The sequence below is a fragment of the Leucoraja erinacea genome, chromosome 2 (assembly GCF_028641065.1).
Source record: "Leucoraja erinacea ecotype New England chromosome 2, Leri_hhj_1, whole genome shotgun sequence".
Classification (NCBI taxonomy): Eukaryota; Metazoa; Chordata; class Chondrichthyes; order Rajiformes; family Rajidae; genus Leucoraja; species Leucoraja erinaceus.
The window spans coordinates 97,842,777-97,860,829 of record NC_073378.1 but is presented as its reverse complement, the minus strand read 5'-3'; the positions used below and the strand labels follow the sequence as shown (position 1 = coordinate 97,860,829).

General features: G+C 40.0%; 1 protein-coding gene across 1 annotated transcript in view; it reads right to left on the bottom strand.

Moving 5' to 3' along the window:
- The window catches only part of meox2a (mesenchyme homeobox 2a), a 45,955-nt gene that overhangs the window by 24,316 nt on the left and 3,586 nt on the right, over window positions 1-18,053 (bottom strand). The window contains exon 2 of the mRNA XM_055661860.1: window positions 17,023-17,201. Coding sequence (XP_055517835.1) covers window positions 17,023-17,201 — 179 coding nt within the window. The remainder of the gene's footprint in view (window positions 1-17,022; window positions 17,202-18,053) is intronic.

The following is an 18,053-nucleotide window of genomic DNA, read 5'->3' as shown; positions in this document are numbered from 1 at the left end:
AGTCCAGGACCCATGCACACAGGGAGGTGTTGAGCCCCAATTCCAGTAGCTTCCCGGCCAGTCTGGTGGGGACTATCGTGTTGAAGGCTGAACTGTAGTCTATGAACAGCATCCTCACGTAGCCCCCCCTTCTGGCTGTCCAGATGGGAGAGAGCAGGTGTGCAAGACCTGGGAGACCGCATCGTCCGTGGACCTGTTCGGACGGTATGCAAACTGCAACGGGTCCATGTTCCGAGGGAGGAAGGCGCAGATGTGATTCTTCACCAGCCTCTCAAAGCATTTCATGACTACCGAGGTAAGGGCCACCGGACGGTAGTCATTCAGACAGGCTGGGGAGGCATTTTTTGGTACCGGTACAATTATGGATTTTTTGAAGCAGGCAGGGACCACGGACTTGTCCAGGGAGAGGTTGAATAATGTAGTGAGCACTGGAGCTAGCTGCGTAGCACAGGACTTGAGTACTCGCCCCGAGATGCCATCGGGGCCTGCAGCTTTTCTCGTGTTCACCCGTGTCAGTGCCCTCCTCACGTCGTGCTCGGACAGCGAGAATGTGTGCATATTCCTCCCTTCAGCTTCGGTAGCCAGCCCGCTGTCGGTATTGTCGATAGTCGGCAGACCTGGGGTGGTGTTGCCCCTCTCGAAACGAGCGTAGAAGGAGTTCAGGTCGTCAGCTAGGGAGGTGCCGGCACATGCGGATGAGGGAGCGGTGCTTCGGTAGTTGGTTACAATCCGTAGCCCCTGCCACAGGCTTCTGGTGTCCTGCTGCTCCATCTGTAACTCCATCTTGTCCCTGTACCTTCTCTTTGCGTCCTTCACCGCCCTTCGCAGTCGGTAGGACTCTGCCTTGTAGACGTCCATGTTTCCTGATGCCAAGCCCGAGTTGTAGGCAGCGGTACGAGCATTCAAGGCCACATGAACAGACCTGTCTACCCACGGTTTTTGGTTCGGAAAGGTGCTTACCCTTACCGTGGGGACGATAATATCCCTCCCAATGTAGGCAGATGTGGCTTTTAAGGTGATCGCAATGCACCAGCACCTCTGCAGCTAGGATTTGTCAGTTGTCTATTTGATTATGAATATGAGCAAAGCATTTCAACTCAAATTATTCCTAAAATGATGCAAACCTGCAGTCATTGCTGAGGAAATTGAGACAAGATCATGCAGCATAGAATTGAAATCTGCAGCAAAGCAGAACAGCTGTGAGTGGAAATATGATTTATCTTTTCTAGAAGGGTGATAACAAAGACTGTCCCCTCAAATATATAAAGAGAATACTTCAGGCTTTCTTTGAGTTTCATGGTTATGCAATGCTGACTGTTCAAATGTCCCCTGATAAAAGCTGGGTGAATGTCTATTTCCCTGTGGTTCAACAGGTGAAAAAAGTATTGATTTATGATGGTAACAGAATACTAGAGCAGAAGATTCTGATTATACACATGCGTGCAGAGGTCATTAAGAGGTCAAGAAGCAGATCTGTAAAGCAAGGGAATGAAACCAGAGTGAGTGTCCCAGAGGGAGAGCTGGTTCAATCTAGGGCCAGTAAAAGACGGTCCATTATGAGTAGTGCAAGATGTCGTTTGGACAGTGACATGGTCATATCAGAACAATGGGACTTCACACAACACTTGATGGCAACTAGCTCAACAGAGTCTGTGATCAATTTGAATCATATGAGAGAGCCAATTCAGAGAGGTTTCATGGCAACTGTGTCGCAACATGAGACCACAAACAAGTGAGAAGCAAAAAGGTCGGCATGAGATTGTGCAGTGAGTGAGGCAATTTCAGTTGTGTCTGATACAAAGGAGGCTAATGCAGAAGATGAGTGTCCTAGTTCTGGGTCGATTCTCAATATTTGCCATCCACTTGTTTTCAGAATTCCTGAATGGTTTATTTACGTTTAGTTTTCAAGATATAGCATGGAAACAGGCCCTTAAGCCCAGCGAAACCATGCTGACTATTGATCACTCATTCACACTGGTTCTCTGATATTCCACATTGTCATTCATTCCCTACACACAAGGGCTAATTTACACAAACCCATACTTCTTTGGGGTTTCAGAGGAAACCGAAACTCCCACAGGAAACCCATGCCTCACATTCCACCCAGACAGCACCCAAGGTCAGGATCAAACCCGGGTTATTGGCACTGTGATGCAGCAGCTCTAATGGCACTGCCACAGCACGACCCTAAATAAATGAAGAGCGGACTGAGTTGGATGCTTTAACACAGGACTACATGACACTGCAGAGACACTTTAAATGCTCTGCAGATCCTACATGGGATGTCAAAGAAGATGCGCATTTACTACTGTCAGTCCAATATGATGTTGCCAGATACGGGCAAGACTGACTGAAAACAATCAGGACCTAATTCGGGAGCATAAAGATAATCTAGTAAAGGAGAACCAGAGGGGATGGCACAGTGACTTCAAAACATACAGAAGAAAGGGGGGCACAGAAGGAGCCAGGCTGCAAAAGCACAGGCACAAAATTGGAGATCTTTAAGAAACAAACAAATTACAGTAGCCAAATTGTGTTGACTGAGTTCACAGCAGCCAAGAATCTATTAAATGTATAGTTGTAACCGTTGGTTTAAGAAGGAACTGCAGATGCTGGAAAATCGAAGGTAGACAAAAATGCTGGAGAAACTCAGCAGGTGAGGCAGCATCTATGGAGCGAAGGAAATAGACAACGTTTCAGGTTGACACCCTTCCTCAGACGGCAGTCATCTCGACCCGAAACGTTGTAACCACTGAAGGAACTAGTTAGAGTCATAGAATCATAAAGCAGAGAAGCAGGCTCTTTAATGCCAACTGTGTACAGGCCAAACATCAAGCACCCATCCACATTAATCCTATGATGATCCCATTATATTTTCCCTGAATTCCCTTCAAATTTCCCAGACCGTACCACTCATCTGCACATCAGTGGCAATTTATAAAGATCAATTATCTTATCAACCCACATGTCTTAGGATGTGGCAGTAAACTGGAGCACTTGGATAAAACCCATGCAGTCGAAGGGGAATCTATACTACACGTGCAGCACCCAAGATCAGGATTTAATCCAGGTTACTGGTGCTGTTTGACAATGGTTCTACTAACTCGGCCACCATGCTGCACTGAAGTGATATAAGTGTTATGTGCCTCCAGGGGCGGAAATTGCTATCAAAACATGGGGGGGGACACAATTTATTCTCGCCGCATGCACACATACATGCGCGCGAGGCTTCGGAGGCTTCAGCTGCGGGGCCTGTGGACAGTAACATCAGGAGCTGACCTGGTTGGTGATCGACTCCAAGCTCCAGCAACAGCAGCTTTGTCCACCCCGAATTGTGGGGGTTCAATCGGCCCATAAGCGGGGCCATTCATCGCTTGGTGGGGGCTTCAACATCGGGAGCCTCGATCGCCTCGACGCAGCAATTTGACCATGGGGTGATGGAAAAATCCCGTGGCCGATTTTTCGCTGCACTGGGCGAAGAAAAGCCCCGAGAACGTGACGATTCAAGCTCTGCTCTATGATCGCTGCTCCACCAATCACCGCGCTCTATCCTCAATCCCACCCCCCTACTTCCGCCTCTGACCGACACCTCCCTCCTCCAATCACCACGCTGAATCATCATGTCCCCCCACTGCCTGCTGACCAACATCTCTCTCGTCCAATCGGCGCCCTCAATCATCAGTCCCACCCCCACTGTCTCGCAGAAAGCGGAGATTTTTAATTTTTTTTTGTTTCACTGGCAATTTAAAATCTGTATTACAAAACATGGGGGGGATTGTCCCCCACCTCTCAAAACATGGGGGGTGGGGGTGACATGTCCCCCCCCCCCCCCCCCCCCCCCCGGCCCCATCGCCGGTATTTCTGCCCATGTGTGCCTCTGCCTAAAACTTTAGGTAAATAGTTTTGTGTATATAGGTGACATGAAGCAGATGATGACTGTGAATATGTAACACGTTGTATATTAATGTATTATAGCAACAAACACAGAACAGAATGTAAAACCAGTTGTGAATACATGTTCTCTTTGAGCTACTGGTGCCTGGAGTGAATGTTGCAGAAATGGTAAGTGAAACTCAGAATATAGAGTTCAGCGAATGAGGGAATCAAGCAAGCAACTGAATTTACAGCTGTATATTTATATCAATATTGATCTATTTATGTATGATTTATATATGTACTTATGTTGGTATTGGTTTATCATGTGTACCAGGAAACAGTTGATAGCTTTTGTTAGTGTGCTATCTTATCAAATCAGATAATACTATACATGAATCCAGTCAAGTCAAGCACAAGTACAACAGGAAGAGCAAAGAGAGAAAAAAAGTATAGAATAGAGTTTCTCAGCATTGTAGAAATAGTTCAGTTCAGTTTAGATTATTGTCACGTGTACCGAGGTACACTGAAAAGCTTTTGTCGCATGCTAACCAGTCAATGGAAAGACAATACATGATTACAATCGATACATGATGATTCCCTTATCATGTATAGATACATGATAAGGGAATAATGTTTAGTGCAAGTAAAGTCCACATCGTTAAAGTAAGAAATGTTGCTGTAGGCAGTGGCGGACTGGCCAGGGTGTCAGCTTGCCCGATGGTAAGTGGGCCCCTGATGAAGTGGGCCCCCTATATCAAGTGGGCCCCTGATGAAGTGGGCCCCCTTTGTCTCCTGGCAATCAATATTTTTAGACCCAGTCCGCCACTGGCTGTAGGGGTAGAGATTTAAAAGTGTGGAACGATTGTAATATGTGTTTGCAGATCTGCTTCTGCAGCTGGCACACAAAGAGTCGCCTGGGTTGGGTACCATCTTGGAAATAGTGATAGATTTGCAAGTGCAAAAGAGATTTAAAAGAGTACAGCAATTGTATTGGATAATAGTTGATCCTCTGGGACTTGCATACAGAATTATCATGCTCCAATACCAGCTCGGGGTTTAATTGTATGGGTTTAGTCATGTTTTAGAGGAGCAGTATAGGGATTGTAAGTGTACGTGTGACTTAAGGAACTTAATGTACTGCACTGTATACTTCTTCCATTGTTGAATAAGATATTGACATTAGTAGAAAAGTCACTGCTTTCAATAAAGGGCACTTTTGATAGCTCTCAGTTTTTGTTTTGTTCAAAGTAAGCATTGATAGCAGGAGCCTGCAGATACTACATTGCTTGGATTTAATGCTCTAATGAAAAGGATTTAACAGGGAGTGGTTTGACATGATGGAAATCAATGCTTGGATCTGCATTTTGACTTGGCTGAGATCTACATTTTTGTGGTGTTGATTCTATTTCTGTTCCCTCATGTGTTTAACTGTTAAAAGCTTTGTTCCAAAGCAGTATATTAAATAGATTAGATTAGACTTTATTAATCCCTTTGTTCAGGGGAAATTCAGATGTCCTTGCAGCACACTAATAAAAATACAACATAGCATTCAAGAAGAAATTCAACACCAAAACACAAAAACATCCCCCCACAGAACCACTGTGGGGGAAGGCACAAAGTCCAGTCCCCATCCTCTTGTCCACCCAGAGTCGGGCCTATTGAGGCCTCCACAGTCGCCGCCACGGCGCCCGATGTTCTCGCCGGGTGATGGTGCTCCGGCGTCGAGAGAACCCCCAGCGGCTTGGGGTGCCAGAAACGGCCGCCATCCCACCAGAGACCGCGGCTTCCAAGCCAACAGACCGCGCCGGACGAAGCTCCACACACTGGCGATCTCGGCGAGAGATCCCAGGCTCCGGGATGTAAAATTCAGCATCGCAGCTGGCCGCTCCACAGAACCGCGGCTCCATAATGTTCTTATCGGCGGTCCCAGCATACTGGAGTTCCAGCGCGGCGGCCGAGGAAAGGCATCGCCTGCTCCACGACAGCGCTCCAGCGCAGCGCCGCCGCCAAAGCTGATGTTCTGCGCCACCGCCAAAGCTGATGTTCTGGCCAGGTCCCCTCAGGGAAACGTCGCTCCAGGACCCGCTGGTAGGCCGCGAGGACAGGTCGACAGCTGCTTGGAGAAAGGCAACCCCTCCGACCAGGTAGGGACTTGAAAAACCGTTTCCCCCTTCCCCCCCCCACCACCCCCCACGCATAAAAAGATTCGGCCCCCTGACTGCACACTCAACGTACTAAAAAATAATAAAAAATAAGTTAATTGGGTTAGAGTTTAAATAAATTGACCATATATGCTTTGAAATTCCCAGATTTCATTTTTGTCTCACCAAATTTATTCTTGTTTCTCTCCGGAAGCTGCTCATTGCTTGTTGGAATACACTTCCTTAAGTAACAATTGGCCTGCATCAACTCCCTAACATGGGGGCTCAGTTAATGGTGAGGGCCATCAATCTTCAGCACTATGTCCCTGGTGCTTCCACATGTGCAATTCCAGCTGTAGTTACTGGCCAGTCATCAGGAATGAAAGCTCTGAATAATGTTCCCATCCCTAACTTAAAAGCACAATACTTGAAGTACCAGGGTGACCCTCCAAGCAGAGATCTGTCAATGGAGCACGCCCCCAGTGATCAAACTTGCAAGCTTGCTGGTCTCCGCTAGAATCATTGAGTCATACAGTATGGATTCAGACACTTTGGACAACCAAAGCCAACAGTTTTAAACCTGGGTTTTAGGATGGACGGTGATTTTAAACTAGATAAACAAATAGGCGCGGTGGTTAAGTCCAGCTTCTTTCACCTAAGGAAGCTGGCAAAGGTGAAGCCCATTCTCGAGCGGCAGCATTTTGAAACAATAATCCATGCCTTTATTACATCTAGGCTGGATCACTGTAACGCACTCAACTCTGGAGTCGCACGAGCTTCATTGGCTCATCTCCAGCTGGTTCAAAATGCTGCCGCTCGCCTCTTAACCGGAACTCGAAAGAGGGAGCACATTACGCCAATTTTGGCCTCCCTTCACTGGCTCGCAGTGCACTTTCGAGTTAATTTTAAAATTCTTTTATTTGTTTTTAAATCGTTGAATGGGCTCGCCCCGCCTTACCTCTCTGAGCTGCTCCACCCATACGCTCCTGCCCGGTGCCTCGGGTCAGCTGATCAGCTGCTCCTTGAGGTACCAAGGTCTAAGCGGAAGCTCAGAGGGGATAGAGCCTTTTCTGTTGCTGCTCCGGCACTCTGGAACACCTTGCTGTTGCACATCCGACAGACCCCCTCACTGTCCATCTTCAAATCCACCCTAAAAACTAATTTTGATTCTCTGGCTTTTGACACTGGCTGAGACATTGCTCCTGTTTTTAGTGCTTTTAATGTCTTTTAATTTTTACTGTTTTATAGTCCTTTGTTTTACGGTTTTTAATGGTTTGTAATAACTTCTTGTCCATGAGTTCTCATGTACAGCACTTTGTGGCAACTGCAGTTGTTTAAAGTGCTTTATAAATAAAGTTATTATTATCATAACCAGTGACTGCACTGACCATAAAGCATACATCTCCTCTGCAGTCATACACTCATCCCACACTAATTATTCCCACGTCAGTTCCATCAAATCCTCCCAGATCCTACCACTCATTAACACACACTAGAGCCAATACAGTCGCAAATTAATCAAACAGCCCACACATCTTTGGTATGTAGGAGAAAACCAGAACACCTGGGGATAACCCACATAGTCATATGGGGAAATGCAAACATTGCACAGATATCACTGGAGATCAGACTGTATCCTGGACCACTGGAGCTCTGAGATAGCTACACTACAAGCTGTTCTATCGTGCCGCCCCCTCCTCTAGCTGTTTAACTGCATCCAGGATAAACACATAGTTACATTAGGCAGTTTCCAATTGATCGTTTTACCAGTTGATACTGATGTTTCAGTCGTGGTAAAGGGAAAAAAAGTGTGCTTTAAGTTGCAGGTAGAACAGTCATTACTTCTGACTGTTGTGATTAATAAACATCAGGACACACTGGATTCAAATGGAATATTTGGAATTAGGATGGAGGCCAGGGGGATCCAAATGTCACAGATGCACTTGGTGCACTTCAAGAGAGAGTTGTGAATGATTCTTAATCAGAGCTGATCTTTCCAGAAAAGGTGCAAGTGGGAGGAGATGAGAGAGCAAAACGAGCAACAAACAATGCTGGTTCTGTGAGATGCAAAACGCTACAGTTCTTGAAAATCCAAAATGAAAGTGAATGTTGGAAATACTCAGTGAAACAGCAGTTAGAACTGCTGCTCTTCAGCTTCAGTATCAGGGTTCAATCCTAACCCTAGTTGTTGTCTGTGCCGAGTTTGCATGTTATTCCCCATGGCCATGTGTTTTTATAAAAGTGCTCCAGTTTCCTGTGTGGGTACGTCTGAATAGAACTGAAACATGGACTATTCCATGTCTTCCAAAAAGACGTAGATGTACGTTCTCCTGGCTAAACCTTTGGTTTGTTGAAAGTAAGTGGAGGAAAAGCACGTTGTACTTCATAAGAATGTGTTCAGCCAAGTGAATTAAGGTGATGTAGAATTTCATTAAATGACCTCAACTGTCAAAATTATTTTATAGTCAAACTTTCTTTAAGGTTTTGACTTCTACAAATGAACAAGTATGCATTTGCATTAAAAGCTAACAGTTTCAATTATTAGCAGAAATGAACTCTACTAATATTGTGCTCAATATTTTCATTGCAATCTCCCAAATTGCCACTAATTTTCTTCCCATTTGTATAAATTATGCCATTGAACAAGAGTGGGAAAAAACAAATGTATTTTCATAACAAACGTGTTTATGTCTATTGATTAGTATGGGTGTCAGGGTTTAGGGGAGAAGGCAGGAGAATGTGGTGGAGAGGGAAAGATAGATCACCCATGATTGAATGGTGGAGTAGATTTGATGGGTCACATGGCCTAATTCTGCTCATCTCGTTTACAAATTTATTATCTAATCCAAAACATTCGAGAGAGTGCACCCTTTTGAAAGGACAAGTGTGACAGTATAAGGGGAGGCTTTCCTGGGTCTGCACTGAGCAGTACGTTGAATTGAGGTCTAAAATCATCCAAAGTACTGGGCAGGTCAACAGCATGCTTGTAATCCTTTCCCTTCCGTTTAAATTAAGTGAAAGAAAATCTGGGTGATTTACAGGCATCTGTTTTCACCTGCTATGGCTTCTGATATCGACTGTTCATGGGCAGACACTCAGGAAACATTCTTGCCTCTAAACTAAGATGAAAATACTGAAAAGAAACTAGAAAAAACAAACCCAAGCATCATGCTTTTATTTCACTGACGTTTTAGTTTAAATGGGGAAATTGTAGTTTTAATCTTTAATTAAGTGTTTTTTAATTGCTTCCTAAGTTAACTTGGCCATGCAACCATATGCAAACACACAAGAACTGCTCCATTCTTTAAATATGGCTGCTAAACCATACCCATAGCAACCATTTAATCCACATTAAATGGCTGCAAAATACCTTAACGTACTATCTGAGGAAGTACCAGGGTTCTTTTTCCAAAATGTTGTGGTCAACATTCTTCTCTTCATCGGTGATGTCAAATAAATTGGGCTTGTTGACCTATAGAGTTATTACTCCTGGTGGGTCTAGCTGCAGTATTTACCAAACAACAGGAGTTACTGGATTCAAAAAACATATCCATTCACAGTGTGATATCTGTTGAGATAATTTCATGGTGTGAATGGCAATTAAGTTATTTATTTTGCTTGTAAGCAAATATTTTACTTTAAAGCTTTCAAACATGGAATGCAGAAATACTTCCGAAGTGTCTTGGGACTGACCTTAACTCCTCAGTTGCTGAGTTATTACTTTTACATATTCTTTTTATTACGGCACAGAATTTGAAGTGAAGTAAAGAAGAAGTGAAGTAAATTAGTTAAATTGTATATGAAGAGTAATATGCTTTTTTTTTAACATTGTGTAAACTTTTCTCAATTAGGATCTGTATAAGTAAATAAATTGCCTCAGGGTCTTTCCCATTTTTTTGCTCAAATTGCCATTTTATGGTTTTATTTGTCCCAATTTCATATTTTTGTGTATTTGCAATTTTGTTATATTGACATAATTATATTATTTCTTATCATAATATAATTCAGCTGTGATTTGAAATGCAAATTATTTAAAAATGTTTATGAAGCAGTGGTAACCTAATTTGGCCATGCATGCGGTTCGATTCACAGGCAAAGGGATTATAAAAGATGAATACAAATAACTCCATCTCTCCAAAACTGGTAAATAAATCTATAAAACTTCTTAATTATTACAAATATGCAGCAGTAGCACATTTAAACCTTTACGTGATTTTTTCCAAAATGACTGTCTAAATACTTAAGTTTGTAATTGTGTGTGTTAAACCAATACGTAGTATTTAATTATTTCTGCACATTTCGAAATAGATGAGTTTGATGATATTGATGAATTTGGTGATATAAATATTAATGACCTCCTAGCAACCTAACTGCAATGTCCTATCAAAATATGTTCTGCTGGCAATATATATGCTTTAACTTTCCATGTTTGTGATTGACGCTTACATTTGAACTTGAACTGCTGGAGATTATTCATTTTATTTACTATTGATTGTCAGTGCATTAAAGAAAATTTTAAAAAACTGACAAATGAAGACATAGGGGAGAATCAACACAAATAGAAAAGAAGCATCTTTAGAAGACAAACTTCCACGGCTGGCATCACCACATAATATCTGTTTGCTTTAGACTTTCCTTTAGAAATACAGCAGAGAAAAAGGTCCTTTTGCCCACCGAATCCATGCCAACCAGCAATAACCCCATACACTAATATTATCCTACACACGAGGGACAGTCTACAATTTTACTGCAACTAATTAACCTACAAACCTGTACGCCTTTTGAGTGTGGGAGGAAACCAGAGCACCCAGAGAAATCCGACGCAGTCACAGGGAGAACATACAAACTCCATACAGACAGTACCCATAGTCAGGATCAAGCCTGGGTCCCTGGCACTAAGCAGCAGCTCTACCGCTACACCACTATGCCACCCTTGTTCTTCTAGTTTACTGAGCAAAATGAGAATACCATGCAATGAAGAACTTTCAATATGGTAATTTTCAATAAATATATATATTTGATCCCCCCCCCCCCCACCACCACCATTGCTTCCTCATGATTGTCAATGAGGTGGAATCATATGGCTGATTTTAATGAACTTCAAAAACATCAATGTCAATTGAAGAATGTAAATCATTTAATCAACATGAAAGTCTCACTAAATATGATGGATAAGGATTTGGAAGTGAGTATTAGGAATTTATCGATATATGCTGTCCAATAATGAGCAATTACAATTGGACAAGAAATAGTCAGCCAAGGACTTAGGTGATTCAACTAAAGATTCCAACTTAAAGAAGCACTGAAAAATATTACATTTTCATGTATGCAGCAGAAAGATTTATTTTTCAGTAACTATCCAAATTAAGTATTATGTTTTGAATTTTCTAACATTTTACTAGCTTGCCACTAAGCCTTTGATATTTTTTAAATTTTCTTTTAAATCTATTGCTTGCTCATTTCCAAATAAATCAATTCAAGGTACACGGTACATGGCTTCTTCATTGCCACAAAATATCAACAAAGATATGAAGGCAAAGGTGTATGTTATTTTATCATCTGGTACTGAAGAATTAGACCAATTGATTCCCCCAATTGAGTCTCTCCCTCGTAACACAGACCCTACTTTCAAAATCCTTTTTGGGATGCTGATTTTCAAAATATCCCTCTTAATTTGGTCATTGACTTTATTTACAATGTTCTTTTGAAATCCACTAACACGATCCCTCAGGATTTCATATGTTTTGCACAGAGTGGAATGGGTACTCACTTATAACATCAATCAGGACATTTATGTAGAATTGGGACTATTTATTGAAAATGTTTATTTAAAAATTAAATTGGACTTGCTAATATCAAACAAATTTACTAAGGACAAGAACAAATCGATTTCTGTTCTTTTTCAGAAAATCATCAAATTATTCCGATATTAAGGATGGCATGGTGGCGTAGTGGTAGAGCTATTTACAGTGTCAGAGACCCGTGTTCGATCTTGACTACAGGTGCCTGTCTGTATACAGTTTGTAGGTTCTCCCCGTGACCTGCGTGGGTTTTCTCTGAGGTCTTCAGTTTCCTTCCACACTACAAAGACGTACTGGTTTGTATGTTAATTGGCCGGTTATAAATGTAAATTGTCCCTAGTGTGTGTAGGGCAGTGTTAGTATGTGGGGGATCGCTGGTCGGTGCAGAATCGGTGGGCCGAAGTGCCTGTTTCCGCATTGTATCTCTAAACTAAACTAAACAAAAGTTCCTTTTAATAATAGTCTTCATTTCCTTGTGTAAGAAGAAACTGCAGATGCTGGTTTAAATCGAAGAGAGACACAAAATGCTGGAGTAACTCAGCAGGACAGGCAGCATCTCTGGAGAGAAGGAATGGGTGATGTTTTGTGTGGAGACCATCGAGACTGATGATCAGTCGGAAGAAGGGTCTCGGCCCGAAACTTCACCCATTCCTTCTCTCCAGAGATGCTTCTGTCCTGCTGAGTTACTCCAGCATTTTGTGTCTGCCTTCATTTCCTTGTTTGATGTTCAACAAATATTCAATAGATTATAAAACATATTGCTGTGCTCACTCAGCACATGTTATCCACACTCACAGCTTATAGATGCACAACGGTACAACTAGCAGAGCTGCAGTGACCTGGGTTTGATCCTGACTTCCAATTTTGTCATTGTAGAATTTGCCCATTCTCTCTATGAGTGTGTGGGGTTTGATGCCGGTATCTTGAACAAAATAAAAACTGATAGAGGAACTCAGTGGGTCAGACAGTATCTGTGAAGGGACAGACAATGTTTTGGATCTGGAGCCTTCTTCAGACTGAGGTCACTGTAAATTCCTTCCACTCTCTAAATGTGGTGTAATCTGGGGGGAGTTGACAGGAATGTGGAGAAAATAAAAAACTAGGATTAAATTTTATTAGTGCAATCAGCTGCAGTAATTAGTTTTTTAATAATATAATTTAGTGTCCTTTATTAATATTGATAAAGCATAAAAATAAGGAGTGAAATTGGGGCTCAACTAAAAACAATAGTGAAACTGAAAATTCAGAATCCTTATCATTTCTCATTCCAGATTTGAGCACAGACACAGATGTATATATTTTTTAAGGTACACAAAAATGCTGGAGAAACTCAGCGGGTGCAGCAGCATCTATGGAGCGAAGGAAATAGGCAACGTTTCGGGCCGAAACCCTTCTTCAGACTCGATATATATTTTTTATTACCCCAATATTAAAAAAAAAGATTTCAAGATACATGAATCTATAATTTTGGTATATAAATGACAATGTGACTAAAATGACAAGCTTTCATTTAAATACCCTGACAATTTCAATTTCAAATTCCAAACATTTTACACAATTATTTTTGTTATTATTCAGAATTTGAAACTACGCAAACTGAAATCACAGATTGTGGTGGGACATTGTTTTAACAAATGTTTTGTTACTATTTAAAATACTACAGGATTTGCAGAATGCTTGAAACACACTGCATGCATACGCAATAAGTGACAATTCCAGATGACATTGCCACTGAAAGTTTTAGCCTCCTGACTTGTATGGAAGGAAGTTAATGTTATCAGAACTTTTCAGGTAAATAGGGGATTAATCCCGAAGCTATTCTGCTTCTATCTTGACCATATATGCAGGAAAAAAAAGCTGACAAAATATGAATTACTGTACCTAATTAACTGCAACTGTAGATCCCAAGGATCAAACTGCATTACAGGGTGGACGATGAAATGATTACATGTTCATATGCCCGATTCTAAGAGCGGCAAGTTCTGAGTGTTACGAAGGCCTGCTTCAATTAGCCCATAAATGCTGTAACCACCCTTTCCAAGCAAATATTCAGAAAATATGATATCTCTCGATGTATTTGTTGGAACTATTTAAGAAAAAAATTGTGTGGACGGCAACATTAAAAGAGAATTGTGAATTTTATGTGGCAGCCAACAAGCTGCTCACGTTTCTCAGAGTTTGAAATTTTCAGGACTGAGTTGGCTAAATAACATGAAGGTTTATTTTATTTTTGAGGCTAAAAGCAGCATTTAAATTACCCTCATCTGAAACATGGCAAAGACCATATAGAGTTACATTACCACCACTACTTTATTTTATTTTTATTTTGTGTAAAGTTATAAAAATAATGCTTTTTTTGAAGGCTGTATTTTCTGCAATTATGCAGAATAAAATAGGTGAAGACAATTCTGACGGCACAGTAAAGAGGCCATGATTTTTTAAAGCTAGATTGGCGCCAAAGAAAGTTTACATCATTTTGAAGAATGTCTCTGTTGTAAGTGATGCTGAGTGGATTCCATTACTGTTTCACGAAACACAATATAAATGTTTCAGGGATTCATTTTAGATGATGGTTGAAGTTGGTGCTTGGAACATATTTTACAATAAAATAATGCAGTTATTTAAGATTGCAAGGAACTAAATCATAACATGTTTCAGGTACTTTATTGGGACTTTGCATATAAAATAATTGATCTCAAGGCACATGTATGAAGCCGTTTTTTATTTTCATTTTTCATTAAAAAAATCCTTTGAAATTATTCAAATATAATTATTCTAATTTAAAAGAACAATACATAAAATAGGTAATATTGTATTATGTGATTTATTAAATGAATTGCGTGACGTTTTGAAATATATTTATTTGTACTGTAGCATTTTTATGGTTTTAATACTGGCATATAATACATCCTTAATATGCAGAACTAACAGATTTTTTAAAGCATTAATATGTTTAGTAGATTTATTTTTTGATTCTTAATGATTTCTACAGTCATGAATGTTGGTATGAATATTGTGACTAAAATACCTCTAAAACATTGTAAATGAAAAAGAGAAATGCTGGAAATATTCAGTGGGCGAGTCAGCAAATGTGGAGAGCGAAAAAGGATTAACATTTAGGATTGATGATCTTTCATCGGAACTGATAAAACCTATTCATTTTAGTTCATTTAAACAAAGCAAGGTTATTTTAAGTGTTTGATGAGAATTGAGGTGATACTGTATGTTTACACAGGTGGTACACACTCCGAGTCTTCTGAATTTCCTTCAAACTTTATTTTTAAAAGCTATAATAAAAGTAATGTTTTGTTCTTTTTTATGTTAGCCATCACTGCGGTACATCCTGTTCAATGTTTTAAACACCAATATGTCCCTTTGCCTAAGTAAAGAACTAAATAACAATTTGAATACACAATATTTTCCTGTACCTTGTAGCCAAAGAGTTGCACAATTTTGAGCTCTGATACCAGAATGATTCCACGCCTCACTCTCCTTTATGAGAGTAAGTTAGCCAAAAGCGTGTAAGCTTGATTTAAGAGCAGAGAATGACACATCGTATTTTAAAAGAAAATTTCAAAGGATAATATTGCTTAGTTTATGTATAGCTTGAGGACTTGCAACTAATAGCGATTAATTTCTAATGAAGATTGCATCATATATCATGGCTCCCAATCATAAATTTTATATTCACTTCTTTATTTGCTAACAAATAAATTTAAGTATTTGAAGGTGCACTAAATTAAAATATGAATCATTCCATTCTACTTTATTCTATGTTTATTGCTTACCAGTAGTTTCTTTTTACACTTTATTCAAACTATGTACCACAATTATGTACCACAATTATTACTACTTTACAACACAATCAAGGAAATTACACTTGTATAAATAATGAAGTGTTAATTTCTGAGATCACATTTCATAGCAAATAATGTTCACCTCCTGCTCAGAGTCTTGTGTAAGGTTACAAATTGGGCCATTGAACTCAGGCTGGCAGGCTGGTTTGTATTTTGTAAACCTCTTGTTAATTTTGACGTGAATTCAACCATTAGCACAGCTTTGTATCAATGCAAAAAATCTCATGGATGTGTATGATCTCAAGTGAAGTGGCCTTCATTATAAATCCAAGAAAAATCTCATCAAAGCTGTTTTTTTCTTTATTACAGGTCAAGGTACAATATTTGTATGAAAGCTTAGCTTGATTTATTTTTGAACTAAAATACTCTTTTGGTGAAAAGAAGAAGAAAAATAAAATTCATATGCGTATTGTGTTTAGTAGCACAAAGTATTTTTTTCTGACAAGAATTACAATATGCCAGCTCAAATTATAAACTCCCATTGTAGGCATGTATAGTGGGGGAAAAATTCACAGAGAGATAATGGTAACTTCACAGAGAGATAATATTCCTTTAGATTAGACTAATCCTTTTTCTGGCACATCCTGACCTGATAATTGTATTTAATGCTGTTCACAAACAGAGCTACATTAAAATAAGATAGACACAAAATGCTGGAGTAACTCAGCGGGACAGGCACATTTTGTCTGGAGAGAAGGAATGGGTGGTGTTTCGGGTCGAGATCCTTATTCAGACTGAAGTAGGGTCTCGACCCGAAACGTTATCCATTCCTTCTCTCCAGAGATGCTGCCTGTCCTGCTGAGTTACACCAGCATTTTATGTCTATCTTTGTTTAAACCAGCACCTGCAGTTCCTTCTTATACATTAAAATAAGAACTGAAAGTAATAGAAGACATAAAGTTTTGTATAACTAAAAGATAAACAGAATTGAATAATGGTGTAACGAACTGAGATGATGAAGGGGGGAATTGATTGGTGGCAAAAATAAGAGCACATTTTTAGGAAAACATTTACTCCAAAAAAATCACCATAATTCTACCAAATGTGACCCATTTCACCAACTGTAGGCCTGAATTCACTTGGTGCACGGCAGTCTAGAGCTGACTTGCCTTGTTTGATTTCAATGCAATTTGACAGGTTAAGATAGACAAGTAGGTATACTTGAGACCCAGGTTGACATTTATCGCACATTATTAAACTTTGGTCATATATTTCATTTAGGGTTAATTGACTGTTACACCTATCAGTCATTTATCTTTGTCTGTCCGTGCAGGAATTCTTTACAAATATGTATGAATCTGTCCCTGTTAAATTCCTGGAAAAGATTGCAATCAAGTGGTTTCTTACCTGTCTCTCGGTGAGATCCAGATTTACTGCTATCTCATATCTTCGCAGTCTGGTCAGATAATTGTGATGAGCAAACTCAGCTTCCAATTCCCTAATCTGTTCTTTGGTGAAGGCTGTTCTTTCCTTCCTTGGTTTGCTGTTCACCTCTCCCTTGTAACTGCCTTCTTGTGTCTCTATAACTAGGAACACACGCATCACAATTTAGATTCCTGATAATCACTTCAGCAACAAAAGAACAGCTACTTTTAAAAGGACCTTACATTTTTATCACATATTAAACAATCCTCATCAATGTTGCAGATAATGGCGTAGTGTTGCTTTATGTTCATGGTTGTACTGTGGGTAGTACAAATGCAGAATTCTGCATGGAAAAGTCACTTACACAGTAATATGATTTATTCCCGGCAATTACTTTTGTGGCGATATTGATTGAGGGATAAACATTATCTCAGACAATGAATAACTACCCCAATCGTGTCCAAAATAAGATTATTCACTTTTAACATCCACTTGAAATGGCAGATGTGACTCTAGTTTCATGTACCAATAAATGGTCTCCTTCACACTCGAAACTGTAATATATCTGTCAGTATTTCAGAGCTACAAGTTGGATAAAGTATGGCGACTGTATTAAATGCTAAAACAGCTCGTGAGAATATTTAAAAATCTATATTCTAAGCAAGTGCACATATGAAATATTTGGTGGCAATCGTTAATTATTGTTGTTTTTCTGTGAGAAACATAATATGAGCATGTATTTCCATTTGCATTGAAAATTAGAAAACTATGTCAATCAACACCAAGAAATGTACTTCAGTTCACTATACTATTACTTCAGAACAGTTGGCACATCCACAAATCAATGAAGGAATCTTTTAGGAATTAACATACATATTTCACCAGATTAAGGAACCTGCAAATTTGGTGCGAGTTGGAAGTGATGTATCAGAATTACAATGGCAGAAGTAACTCTTACTTTAAACAAAAGACGCACATTTGACAAATGCTGCAATAAAATATAAATATAAAAT